This window comes from Eptesicus fuscus, chromosome 25, assembly GCF_027574615.1.
Source record: "Eptesicus fuscus isolate TK198812 chromosome 25, DD_ASM_mEF_20220401, whole genome shotgun sequence".
Lineage (NCBI taxonomy): Eukaryota > Metazoa > Chordata > Mammalia > Chiroptera > Vespertilionidae > Eptesicus > Eptesicus fuscus.
Window position 1 is genome coordinate 12,671,974 of NC_072497.1, and position 12,576 is coordinate 12,684,549.

Here is a 12,576-nt window from a genome sequence, read left to right on the forward strand (position 1 = left end):
ATTGTTCACCAGCACACAATGAGTCGTCGTGAAGGTCAGGAGGAGTGGGAGTCCTCTTTTAAAAATGTGTGAACGGAGTTACTCTAAACAAAGATAATAAGCACTGTAAACTTCACGGATACAGTATGCCTGTGTCTATTTCTACCTAGAAGTAAAAATTCCAAGATAAGTGAGGGAGAATCCAAACCTAAACTCAGATTGTATAGCAAGAAGCATACGGACTGTCCTTTTGGGCTCATGAAATCAGCAATGTCTGTAGACGCATCCATTTTCGGGGGTGGGGTGGGGGGAATAGATCGTTCTTGGCCAACTCAAATGTTATGTTTATGAAAAGGAATAAAAACGCCAAGCGAGGTAAAACCAAAACAACAACAACAACACAACCAGAAGCAGCCAACAACCACTAATGAGGTGGGACGTCCCATGTAATTTCAAGTTCTGGTTGAGGCCGGGTCAACACCCAGGACCTCTGGGTCCAGGAACAGTCTGGAAATGTAGTAGGCCATCAAAATGTTGAACTATTATTTTTGTATTTATCATTTAAAAGGAGATGAAAGTTCCATTTTCTCCTTCGTGTAAGCCCTAATTTTTTTTATTTTTTTTTTATGATTAGGAAAGGACACGAAGCCTTTCTGTTGACTCAATAGTTATGGAATAGTATGGACCACGAAAAGGATACGGATCATGGGGACGGTGATGCTGCTGCTGATGGTGAAGATGGGTGGTGGTGGTGATGATGGTGGTGATGATGGTGGTGGTGATGATGGTGGTGATGAAGATGGTGATGGTGAAGATGATGGTGAAGATGGTGATGAAGATGGTGAAGATGGTGATGGTGAAGATGGTTATGGTAAAGATGGTGATGAAGATGGTTATAATGATGGTGAAGATGATGATGATGATGGTGAAGGTGAAGATGGTGATGATGATGGTGGTGATGGTGAAGATGGTGATGGTGATAATGATGTTGGCGATGAAATCCTGTCTCCATCCTCTTGCAAATAAGACATAAAACGTGGTGTTAAATACAGGTGTTCGTGGGGCATGGAAAGTCTACAAGACGTGTATTATTTGAGCTGAATATGTCCTCTTTAAGGCATATGTTGGGTACATTGGGGGCAGTATTTGCTGGGTTCAGAGTAGGAGTAGCGTGATCATTCTCATCAGTATCTGACCGTCTTATGGTCCTTGGTGTTGAGACTTGGCAGAAACTGGAACTTTCTAGGCTCTGAAGAGGCATTTTGGTCTCATGGCATTCATGTGAAATGCCTTTTCTTCTCTCTCTCTCTCTCTCTCTCTGTCTTGGCCCGGAGGCAACTTAAAATAGAGACAGTCACAGGTGTTAAGTGTAAACCACAGTGGTCAGGAGGGAGAAATCCTTGTCAAAATGCAGAACAGGCACCTCCTCGACATAGGGTCTTGCTGCGAGGACACCGGGAGCCCCTCTGGGGCGGAGGCCACCCCGACAACTTCCCCGAGCGGCCACACGACCACCCGAAAACATTTCCGATCCTCCGCGCAAAGCGAGCCGGTGGGGCTGGAAGGGTGTTGGGTCTGTGTGGAACAGCATCGCACCGTGGGCCCCACGCATATCCTACTGACCTCGTGGGCGCCAAAGGATGGTCCTTCCATCAGTGGCATGTGTTCCTCACACTCCCCCGTGCCCTCCAGAAGGTGAACGCACACATCCGGACATGAACAAGCACGCTCCCCAGCTCCACCCGTCTTAGCTGCACGCCATTCTCCTCTACCGTGGACTGAAGAACTCGTCTCAGGAGTGGAGACGGGTAAGGAGAACTCGAGGGGGCAGCCTGCTGAGGACCGGGCAGGGGCATGGTCCCTAGGGTGGTTTAGTCCCTTGAAGTCACACCAGGGTGTGCATTGCTGTTGGTGAGGGATCTAGTTTATGCTCAACGTGTGGACGTCGGCTGGATCTAGTTGGTGCAGGGATCTAGTTTATGCTCAACGTGTGGACGTCGGCTGGATCTAGTTGGTGCAGGGATCTAGTTTATGCTCAACGTGTGGACGTCGGCTGGACACTGTTGGGATGAAGGTTCTCCTTCATGGGAAAGGAACCATGTGTGAGCCAGCAGGGTGGGGGACGCAACCAGGTTATTGGTCTACACGGCCAATGGGTATAATTTCATGAGCATCGTGAGCAACGCCCGGGTCTCGTGTGGCTTTGAAAGGAGAGGCAGCCATAAAAAAATTTGTTTAAAGGTAAAATTGGGTCAGATCTATGTGATTAAAAAAAAAAAATGCTTGTAGGCTATTTTCCTCCCAAGAAGAATTTCACTAGAAAATTCCATTCCCTCCAGAACTTCCTTTGAAGGTGCAACAGGTTGAAATCCTTCGTATTGTGAGAAACGATAAGTCCGTGACCTTGGAAATTGTGTTTGAAAAGGACGGGCCTCGGGCCCCGCCTTCCCTGGGTCCTCAGCACTCTGGTGGGACATGTTGACGTCCCTCCAGGCCACCGGGCGTGGGAGGTGGTTGATCCACGAGCAGGTGAAATTCTCAAAAGAGCAGAAATTTCATTGAAGCCAATAGATTCAACCATTTTCTCTGCAAATACTTATCAACTTACTTTTAAAATTGGATTTTCTAAGTAGAAGCCAATTGGCTCGTGGTTTATGGGGCTTGACTGCCTCACACCACAGACCCAACCCTTGGAAACTGGGTGCTCCTATATCCTTAGGTTTTCACTCACTGGACAGGCAGTGACCTTCATCAAAACACATTCCGCTATGTCAGTGGTCAGCAAACCGCGGCTCTCGAGCCACATGCGGCTCTTTGGCCCCTTGAGTGTGGCTCTTCCACAAAATACCCCGGCCTGGGCGAGTCTATTTGAAGAAGTGGCGTTAGAAGAAGTTTAAGTTTAAAAAAATTGGCTCTCCAAAGAAATTTCAATCGTTGTCCTGTTGATATTTGGCTCTGTGGACCAATGAGTTTGCCGACCACTGCTCTATGTCAACCCCTCTGGGTCTGGTCAGCACCCAATAAATTGTGTGAAATCAGCACTTTTTCTATATTTTCTCTGAATAATGGTTTATCTTTTTTTTTTTCTTCTGAGACACAATAATACGCCCAATCAATCATTAAGCTAAAATTCTATGCCTGCCAATACAATTAACCCAACTTTCTGGGTGAGAAGCAGAGATTCGGGTACTAAAATGTTAGTATGGAAACTAACAAGCAGGTAGGCCTTTCTTTTTCGTTTTCCTGGAAGTGGTGGGAGCTTCGGAAGCATCTTGGGAAGTACACACGGGCATCCAGTGGAAAAAAACAAAAAAACAAACAAAGAACTAACATCACGAAGCGAGTTGGTTTTGTTATAAAAATATCAAAAGAGTACTAATTTCAGGGAATCATTTCTTTGGGCTTTTGCTAGGTATCCATATGTCAAAGTATAAAAGCATTTTTGTGCATCAAAATATATCACTGAAGACAGCCGTTTCCTTTTTTTTTTCTTTTCTTTTTTTTTTTGGCATCTGAAGTGATCTGACTTGGAAGTTAATATGCACTAAGAAAAAATTTAAAATTGTATCTACATTTCGTTCACACGCTGGAAAACACGTTCAAGACAAAGGCTTGGGAGTGGTGTGTGCGTTGCTTTGAAAGAGGGAGAGGATCGTCAGAGCGTATTAGCCGAGCGGCCGCGGGACGCCCATTCCGGGATGGCCCCGAGGGGTCCAATCAAACAGGACTCGGGGCACAACGCGCAATGCAAGCCGAACCAGCCCAGGAACCCGAGTCTGGGACGCCGCGGACTCCCACTGGTTCGCGATAAAGCAAGGACCTTCTGATGCTCAGCGGTCATCAACACGTTGACCTCAGCCACGTGAAAACCTTTGAAAATCCCACCTTTTCCTTCACGGATGCCTGTACCCCCTCCCCAAACCGAGGCGAGGTGATTTAGGTAAAGGAAGGGTAGCTAACCACGACGGTGCCGGAGCAAAACGGGCCACGGAGAGAGGGAACGGGTTCGAAACTCACCACCGTTCACACTTGAACTCGGGCTGCCCCGAGGGGTGGAGGGGGGCATGGGGTGGAGGGCAGGAGGAGTGTGTCGCAGCTGCAGTGACCCCACACACGTGGGTGCTGGCGCCCCCCCCCCCCGCCCGAGGGCGACAAAGGAAAGAGCCAGCCGGGGTCGGCCGGGGTCTGAGAGAGCGTCTCAGGTATTTGCTTGCGTGTGTGAAGAGATTTCTTTGCAGGGATCATCGGCAGCCGCTTCCCACATTCCCAGAACCGTTCCTGAACATCACCAGGCTGCAGACTCAGGAGGGGATTAGCAAGAATGTCCCTTGAAAACGCAGCGTGTGTGTGTGTGTGTGTGTGTATGCACGCGCGTGTGAGTGTGAAACACACAATGAGGATCTTTGCCGCGTTCTCCCACGCTGCTCAGAGGTGGGGTGGGGTGTGAGGACTGGTAAACCGAGCAGCGCCCTCCCTGCTACTCCGATGGGTGGCGGCGGGGCTGGGCGGGCGGCAGGCAGCGAGGGGAGCCCGGCACGCTTCCCCCGTGGCCGGCGGCGACGCTCAGAGGTACAGGTACCCGACCCAGTAGACCAGGTTGAAGAGCAGGAAGGACGTGGGGAAGAAGACGCGGGAGTAGGCGTCCAGCTCCGCGATGTCGATGTGGATGCGCCCTCTCCTCCAGGCCCCGGCCTTGCACTCCTCGTAGCAGCAGAAGAAGCTCCGGCAGTCCTTGCCGTCGAGGCACTCGTACACGCAGGCCTCCTCCAGTTCCTGCCAGTACAGCGCGTTGTTGAAGGTGACCATCGCGGGGGGCGGGGGCCGCACGTCCAGGAGGGAATAGTTCTGCGGGGCGACAAGGACAGCGCGGAAGTCACCACCGCGGAACGCACCGAGCACGGCCCGGAGGAGCCCAGCAGTGGGCACGGGAGAGTTCCACCTTTTGAGGATTCCATTTCTGCAAATCGAATGCAAGAAGTAGCACAGCGCATGCCCGGCCGGCGTGGCTCAGAGGACCTGAGCGTGGCCCTCTGGCCCCGGAGGTCACAGTCGGGGCAAGTGCCCGGGGTGGCGGGCTCGACCCCCAGTAGGGGGCGCGCAGCAAGCCGCCGATTGATGATTCTCTCTCATGGATGTTTCTATCCCTTTCTCCCTCTCCCTTCCTCTCTCTGAAATCAATTGGAAAAAATAATAATAATTTTAGGACAATGGAATCCTCGGTCTTAAAAAAAAAAGAATGAAATCTTACCATTTACAACAGCATGTATGGAGCTAGAGCAGCGGTCACCAACCTTTCGGACCCCACGGGCTACCGGTTGGCGACCGCTGACCTAGAACAGTGGCCGGCAAACTGCAGCTCGCGAGCCACATGCGGCTCTTTGGCCCCTTGAGTGTGGCTCTTCCACAAAATACCACGGCCTGGGCGAGTCTATTTTGAAGAAGTGGCGTTAGAAGAAGTTTAAGTTTAAAAAATGTGGCTCTCCAAAGAAATTTCAATCGTTGTGCTGTTGATATTTGGCTCTGTTGACTAATGAGTTTGCCGACCACTGCCCCAGAGGGTATTATGGAAAGTGAAATAAGTCAGACAGAGAAAGACAAATACCCTAGATTTCATTTATAGTTAGAATCTAAAATAAAATAAAATAAAAAACAACAACACAAAATAAATGCACAAACAGGACAGAGAGAGACTGAGATACAGAGACCTGATTGATGGCTGCAAGGTGGGGTGGGGTTTAGGGAGGCAGGGTAGGAAAGGGGAAGAGATTAAGAAGTACAAATTGGTGGTTACAGAATAGTCACATGGGGGATGTAAAGTACATGTGGTCAATAATATTGTAATAACTATATATGCTGCTCGGTGGGTACTGAAATTAACTTCATAAATCATATAATTGTCTAACCTCTTTGCTGTCCACCTGAAACTAATATAAAATGATACTGAAGGTCAACTACATTTGAAAAGTAAAAATTTAAAAATAATATTCATGACACAGAAGCTTGTTCATAACGTATGTTTGAGTTCCAAAATCAGGAATATGGATGTTATGTATTAATCCCTGGGTAGAAGGATTATGATTCATTTTTTCCCTTTATTTTTAAAGAAAAAATTTTTATTATTTTTTATTTATTAGAAAATTTTTTCCAAATTTTCTAATTGGGATATTTAAAAAAAAAAACACAAAACACATTGCCATAGCCGGTTTGGCTCAGTGGATAGAGCATCGGCCCACAGACTGAAGGGTCCCGGGTTCGACTCTGGTCAAAGGCACATACCAGGGTTACAGGCTTGATCCCTGCTCCACTTGGGGTGCATGCGGGAGGCAACAATCGATGTGTCTCTCTCACATAGATGTTTCACTCTCTGTCTCTCTCCCTTCCACTCTCTCTAAAAAAAAAACAAGGAAAAATATCCTCTGGTGAGAATTAACAACAAAAGTAAACACTTTATTTATGTAAACACATTTTGAAGGGAGGAGGTGCATTGTTCTTCAACACATACGCAGTAACCTATCAGTCCATCTCACTTTAGTAAGAGCTGGCAGAAACATCTGCACCTGCAATGCTATACATACGGAGGGGGCCTGCAGGGTTATCCGCTCGTGGATCCACCTTGAGGAGTCTGGACGCAATAACTGTAAGAGAAACAGAAAAAGTAATTACAAAACTGTTGTGAACACCTGCATCGAACAGCCCCTCGTTAAGAACGATTTTAAAAATGTATATCTTTATTGATTTCAAAGAGGAAGGGAGAGGGAGAGAGAGAGAGAGAGAGAGAAACATCAACGATGAAAGAGGATCATGGATCGGCTGCCTCCTGCACGCCCCACACTGGGGATCGAGTCTGCAACCCAGGCATGTGCCCTGGATCGGGAACTGAACTGTGACCTCCCAGTTCATAGGTTGATGCTCAACGATGGTGCAACACTGGCTGGACTTAAAAGGCTTGCTGAGTTAGCTATTTATATCATCTATATAGTAAAAGGCTAATAGGCAAATCGACCAAAGGGCGGAACGACTGGTTGCTATGATGTGCACTGACCACCAGGGGGCAGATGCTCAATGCGGGACCTGTGCCCTGGCGGTCAGTGTGCTCCCACAGGGGGAAGCCTGAGCCGGTCTTAGGGCTGGTGAATGGAGCAGCAGTGGCAGGAGCCTCTCCTGCCTCCGTGTCAGCGCTAAGGATGTCTGACTGCCGACTTAGGCCCGCTCCCCCGGGAAGTGGACCTAAGCCAGCAACTGCACATCCCCCAAGGGCTCCCGGACGGCGAGAGGGTGCAGGCCGGGCTGAGGGACCCCCGAGTGCACAGACTTTGTGCACCGGGCCTCTAGTGTTGTATAAGACCCTTAGGAATATAGATCACGTATCTCAAACTACCCTCCCACTTCCTTCCCCTCCCCCCCCCCAATCTTTGCTACCGGAACTCACTGATGTTTTCTTCTTCATGATGGCTGGCTTTCTACAACTGGAATAGTAGTTGAGGGTGGCGTACTCCATCAGAGCGGCAAAGACGAACAGGAAGCACACGGTCACGAAGAGGTCCATGGCGGTCACGTAGGACACGCGGGGCAGCGAGTTCCTGGCGATGGTGCTGAGTGTGGTCATGGTTAACACCGTGGTGATGCCTGCAAGGGGACAGGGGCCCGGGTGTAGACGGAGCCACCCGACATCCCTCCACTCCAACACTGTGTTTTATTTTTACTTTACTATTATTAAAAAATATATTTTTATTAATTTCAGAGAGGAAGGGAGAGAGAGAGAGAGAAACATCCATGATGAGAGAGAATCACGAATCAGCTGCCTCCTGCACGCCCCACCCTGGGGATGGAGCCCGCAACCCCGGGCGTGTGCCCCGACCGAGAACCGAACGAACCGTGACCGCCGGGTTCGTAGCTCGACGCTCAACCACTGAGCCATGCCCGCCGGGCGGCTGTGAGCTCTTTAAGGGCAAAGCTGCACCCGGCTCATCTCTGCTCGCTTCTCGGGCACTGAGACGCATGCTCTGCTCAGAATGCAATTCATTCACGGGTGAATGCGTTCACGAACAACACCGAGGGCTGGCCTGACCTGGGCCATTCCGTGCACGTGGGTCCACACTAAAGGTCTTTTTTGACTTCCTAACCCCAACGCCACTGAAGGAGCCCACGTGGAACTCTGCTGTCGGAAAGAGTCATCTCCCCTGGCTACCGAGAAGAACGTAAGCGCAGTTCAGGCAGCCCTCAGAGGAGGCCAATGGTACGCGAGCTCTCTTTCCCTCCAAGTCTTTTCTGAACACACCTGTGTGAGAATGCCGTGACATGGAGGGGAGAGAGAGAGAGAGAGAGAGAGAGAGAGAGAGAGAGAGAGTGTGTGTGTGTGTGAGAGAGAGAGAGAGACAGAGACAGAGAGAGAGAGGAGAGAGAGAGAGAGAGAAAGTGTGTGTGTGTGTGTGAGAGAGAGAGAGGGAGGGGGGGGGTGGTTGGGTGATGCTCACCGAGTGCTGTCCTTGCTGGGGTGGCGTCTTTCTTGATCCAGAAGGACACCCAGGACAAGACCACCGTCAGGATGCAGGGGATGTACGTCTGGATGGTGAAGTAGCCCATCCTCCGGCTCAGCTCGAAGTAGATGGTCATGAGGACATAATCGCCTGCAACACACACCGTCGCCAGTAAGGCCACGTCCTCGGGCCCGGAAACCAGACGCGGATCGCGGAGACCGTGCTGAAGGCTCCATTTTCACGCACGACGGCGGACAGGGAAGCGGCACTGAACTCAGGAAAACGACGCCTTTCCTGATCCATGCCTTTGCTGCTTCTTCTTCTTCTTCTTCTTCTTCTTCTTCTTCTTCTTCTTCTTCTTCAGGAGGCCGCGGTCTGCGGCAGCCATCTTCAGGGTGGCTGACAGAAACTTCCATTTCGAGATCACGTCCCAAAAGCCATTTCAGATTGCAAGCAAATGAGCATTCCGGCACAAAGGAATCGGAGTGATTAAACCAAAGCAATCAGAGAACACAAATATGTTCCTACGTCGGTGGCATGCCCAGGGACCTCATTTCCTGGGGGGGACGTGACTGAGTGATGGGTGATATTAAAAGCCTATTAATTTTTACATAAAATTTCAATAAAGAACGAAGCAGAAAAACAAACAGGAGACAGGAACACCAAAGAGAATAAATCACCCCGGCAGGAATACACGCAGCCCCCGTGGAACACCCAACAGAGGCGCACAGCGCGTGGCAGGCTCCTGAGCCGAGTGAGATGAAACGGAGGGACCATGCCCGCGCGCGAGGCACCGTCCTTCTCGGCTAATCCGGCAACGCCGTCTCTTTCCCGACCCAGGAGAGCAGGCTCAGCAGACCCCTCCCCAGAGCAGACCCCTCCCCGGCGACGTCCCACTGTGGGGATGAGAGTGAGAGGGGCTGTAGGCCAGGTTCTAGGACCTGACCTTGGAGCTGCTGTTGTAGGACAATCAAAAGCTAGGAGAGTTCCGGTACGAGTGGAACAGGGAAACCGAGGCAGGGAAATGAAAGCCCAAAAGCCCTGGCCGGTTTGGCTCAGTGGGTAGAGTGTCAGCCTGCGGACTGAAGGGTCCCGGGTTCGATTCGGGTCAAGGGCACATGCCCTGGTTGCGGGCTTGATCCCCAGTAGGGGGCGTGCAGGAGGCAGCTGATCCATGATTCTCTCTCATCATTGATGTTTCTCTCTCTCCCTCTCCCTTCCTCTCTGAAATCAATAAAAATATGTATTTTTTTTTAAAAAAAAAAGCCAAAAAGCTTTGCAGGCTATATGTAGCAAGACCTTAACTTGAGAACAAAGAATTAAAATCTCTCCTTCACACAAGAGAATGCAGAGGGGCGGGGGGGGGGGGGGGGGGGCGGAGAGGGAGAGGAGGAGGAATCTGCAACTAAAAAATGCACGTATTTTAAAAAATATATGTTTTTATTGATTTCAGAGAGAGGAAGGCAGAGGGAGACAGAGAAATAGAAACATCCATGATGAGACAGAATTACTGATCGGCTGCCTCCTGCACGCCCCCTCCTGGGGTTCGAGCCGGCCACCTGGGCATGTGCCCTTGACCGGAATCGAACCGTGACCTCCTGGTTCCTAGGTGGATGCTCAACCCGCTGAGCCACACCGGCCGGGCGGGCAATAATTTTGCTCTGCAGGAATAATTCATGAGAACTGATTTTAAAAGAGCAGACATAGTCAGATGTGATTGGCATCACAGAACCTCGATTTTCTTGGTGGATGAGCAGTTCATTCAGCCGAGCAGTGTTTTTCCCGCACCTCCTGTCTGCGTTAGAGGAGGGTGACTCACAGTGGGTCTGAGAGGCTCTTCGCTCGGTCTTATGAACAAAAAGACACTGCCACTATTTTTAAAATCCTGACTCGAACACCCAGACTGATGTATTACCCAGACTGCACTCAGGCAAAATATGACAAACCGCCAAGAAGAAACCACTTTCAGAGCTCCTTCTACTGGAGCTATTTTAAACGTGCACTTCTCTTCGCACTCAAGATATAAATCTCACCAGAGCACCCCGGTGAGGCATGTCACGTCGAATGAAATGCTAACAGCTGATGGAGTGGGCTACTTAACTCAGAAAGTCAATCTGCAAATCCCACAATTCTCCCTCCCCAGGAAGTACATGAAGGATAGCATAATATATACCTATACTAATAAAAGGGTAATATGCTAATTAGACCGGACCTCCTTCCGGACAAAGCCACAATGGCGGGGGCTGAGGCAGAGGCGGTTAGGTGCGATCAGGCCGGCAGGGGAGAGCAGTTAGGGGCGATCAGGCCAGCAGGGGAGAGCAGTTAGGGGTGATCAGACAGGCAGGCAGAGTGGTTAGGGGCGAAGAGGCAGGCAGGCAGGCAGGCAGGCAGGTAAGCGGTTAGGAGCCAGCAGTCCCTAAACCGGCAGTAGGACATCCCCCAAGGGATCCCACATTGGAGAGGGTGCAGGCCAGGCTGAGGGACCCCCAACCCCGTGCACAAATTTCATGCACCGGGCCTCTAGTATAAATATAATGTTTTATTTTGTTTCGTTAATCCTTACGCAAGGATGGCTTTTCCATTGATTTAAAAATATATATTTGTTATTGATTTCAAGGAGGAAGGGAGAGGGAGAAACATCAATGATGAGAACCATTCATCGGTTGCCTCCGGCACGCCCTCTGCTGGGGATCGAGCCCGCAACCCGGGCATGTGCCCTGACCGGGAGTCGAACCGGGACCTCCTGGTTCGTGGCTGGACGCTCCACCCCTGGGCCGCACGGCCAGGTCCCACTGATTTTTTTTTTAGAGAGCCACACCGTTTCCTGCTTATTCCTACCTGCAGATGTGGTCAGGGTTTCCGTGGTGTTTCTGAGGCCCATGAAGTCAAACTGGTAAAGCCGCCAGGATTTCTGGTTAGCCGTCTCCACGGAGTTCTTCCTCCATCTATAAATCATCTCCTCTTTGGGGTAGCCGTCTGAAAACACGGAACAAGTATGGACACACTGGAAGATGTGGGTTTTACAAAACACGACGGTCAAACTTGTCATTCCGACCACTTCCCGTATTACACTCGTAGGGCCTCCTTGCTCTCTACATTCCCCTGAACGCATAGACACCCCAAAAAATGAATGGAAAGGGGCCACCGGCTGAAGAGCTTCCTGATCAGCAAGAGGTTCCCAGCCACTGGCCGGGCCGGCAGCTGTGTGGACACGGCACGCAGGCGCTGTCCTGCTGTCTTGATTTCTTTCCCCGTGGAGAGCCAAGCTGTCGCTGACCCCCGAGACTGGGGGTCAGGGTCTCACCAGCTCCCAGACACCGAGAGCTAACTGCCTGGCCCAGACCCGCCCATCACACTGTCCACTGTTCCCCAGAATGAGACCACCCAGGTCTCCGGAAAGGCAGATTTATTTTCATCTTTTTAAAAGCAATATATATACTTTTTTTAAAATTGATTTCCGAGAGAGGAAGGGAGAGGCAGAGAGAGACAGAAACAGCAATGATGAGGGAGAATCATGGATCAGCCCCCTCCTGCACGCTCCACCCTGGGGATCGAGCCCGCAACCCGGGCGTGTGCCCTGACCGGGCATCGAACCGGCAACCTCCTGGTGCATGGGACGATGCTCAACCCCTGAGCCACGCCGGCCGGGCTCGATCTCTGTTATTTTAAGATGTTCATTCAACGAACAGACGTCTGTAGAGATCACCCCTGAACCATAGCAAGAACACACCATCTCCTCCAGGCCAGAGGGAGCACCTCCCAGAATGAGCCAGGTACGAGGACACACAAAGCAAACCCCACGTGGAGTTAAAGCGACGGAAACCACCCAAACGTACGTTCTCCAGCCACGGGGGGATGGAAGTAGAGACGCACAGAGACGCAAGGGGGGCGGGAGGGAATTCGCCCGCATCTGGAAACGACACCGGACGCCCGTAGGCAGGGAAAGAGCCTGGGAGGACACGGCCAGGGCAGTGAGAACACCCCGAGGGGAGAGCCATACACCGGCACCCACCAGGTCGCACAACGCCCACAGACAGGAAGGACAGAGAGGGCAGGGCGGCCTCGTCGGCGTCAGGAACAGAACAGCCAGCCAACAAACACCCCTCCGTGACCAGCATCA

The 12,576-nt window shown here is 50.9% G+C and overlaps 1 protein-coding gene across 1 annotated transcript in view; it reads right to left on the reverse strand.

Moving 5' to 3' along the window:
• Positions 1 to 4,542: 4,542 nt before the first annotated feature.
• Positions 4,543 to 12,576, reverse strand: part of GABRG3 (gamma-aminobutyric acid type A receptor subunit gamma3) — a 52,919-nt gene continuing 44,885 nt past the window's right edge. The window contains exons 6-10 of the mRNA XM_054713166.1: positions 11,295 to 11,432; positions 8,454 to 8,606; positions 7,409 to 7,605; positions 6,555 to 6,614; positions 4,543 to 4,824 (exon numbers count right to left, since the gene is read on the reverse strand). Coding sequence (XP_054569141.1) covers positions 4,543 to 4,824; positions 6,555 to 6,614; positions 7,409 to 7,605; positions 8,454 to 8,606; positions 11,295 to 11,432 — 830 coding nt within the window. The remainder of the gene's footprint in view (positions 4,825 to 6,554; positions 6,615 to 7,408; positions 7,606 to 8,453; positions 8,607 to 11,294; positions 11,433 to 12,576) is intronic.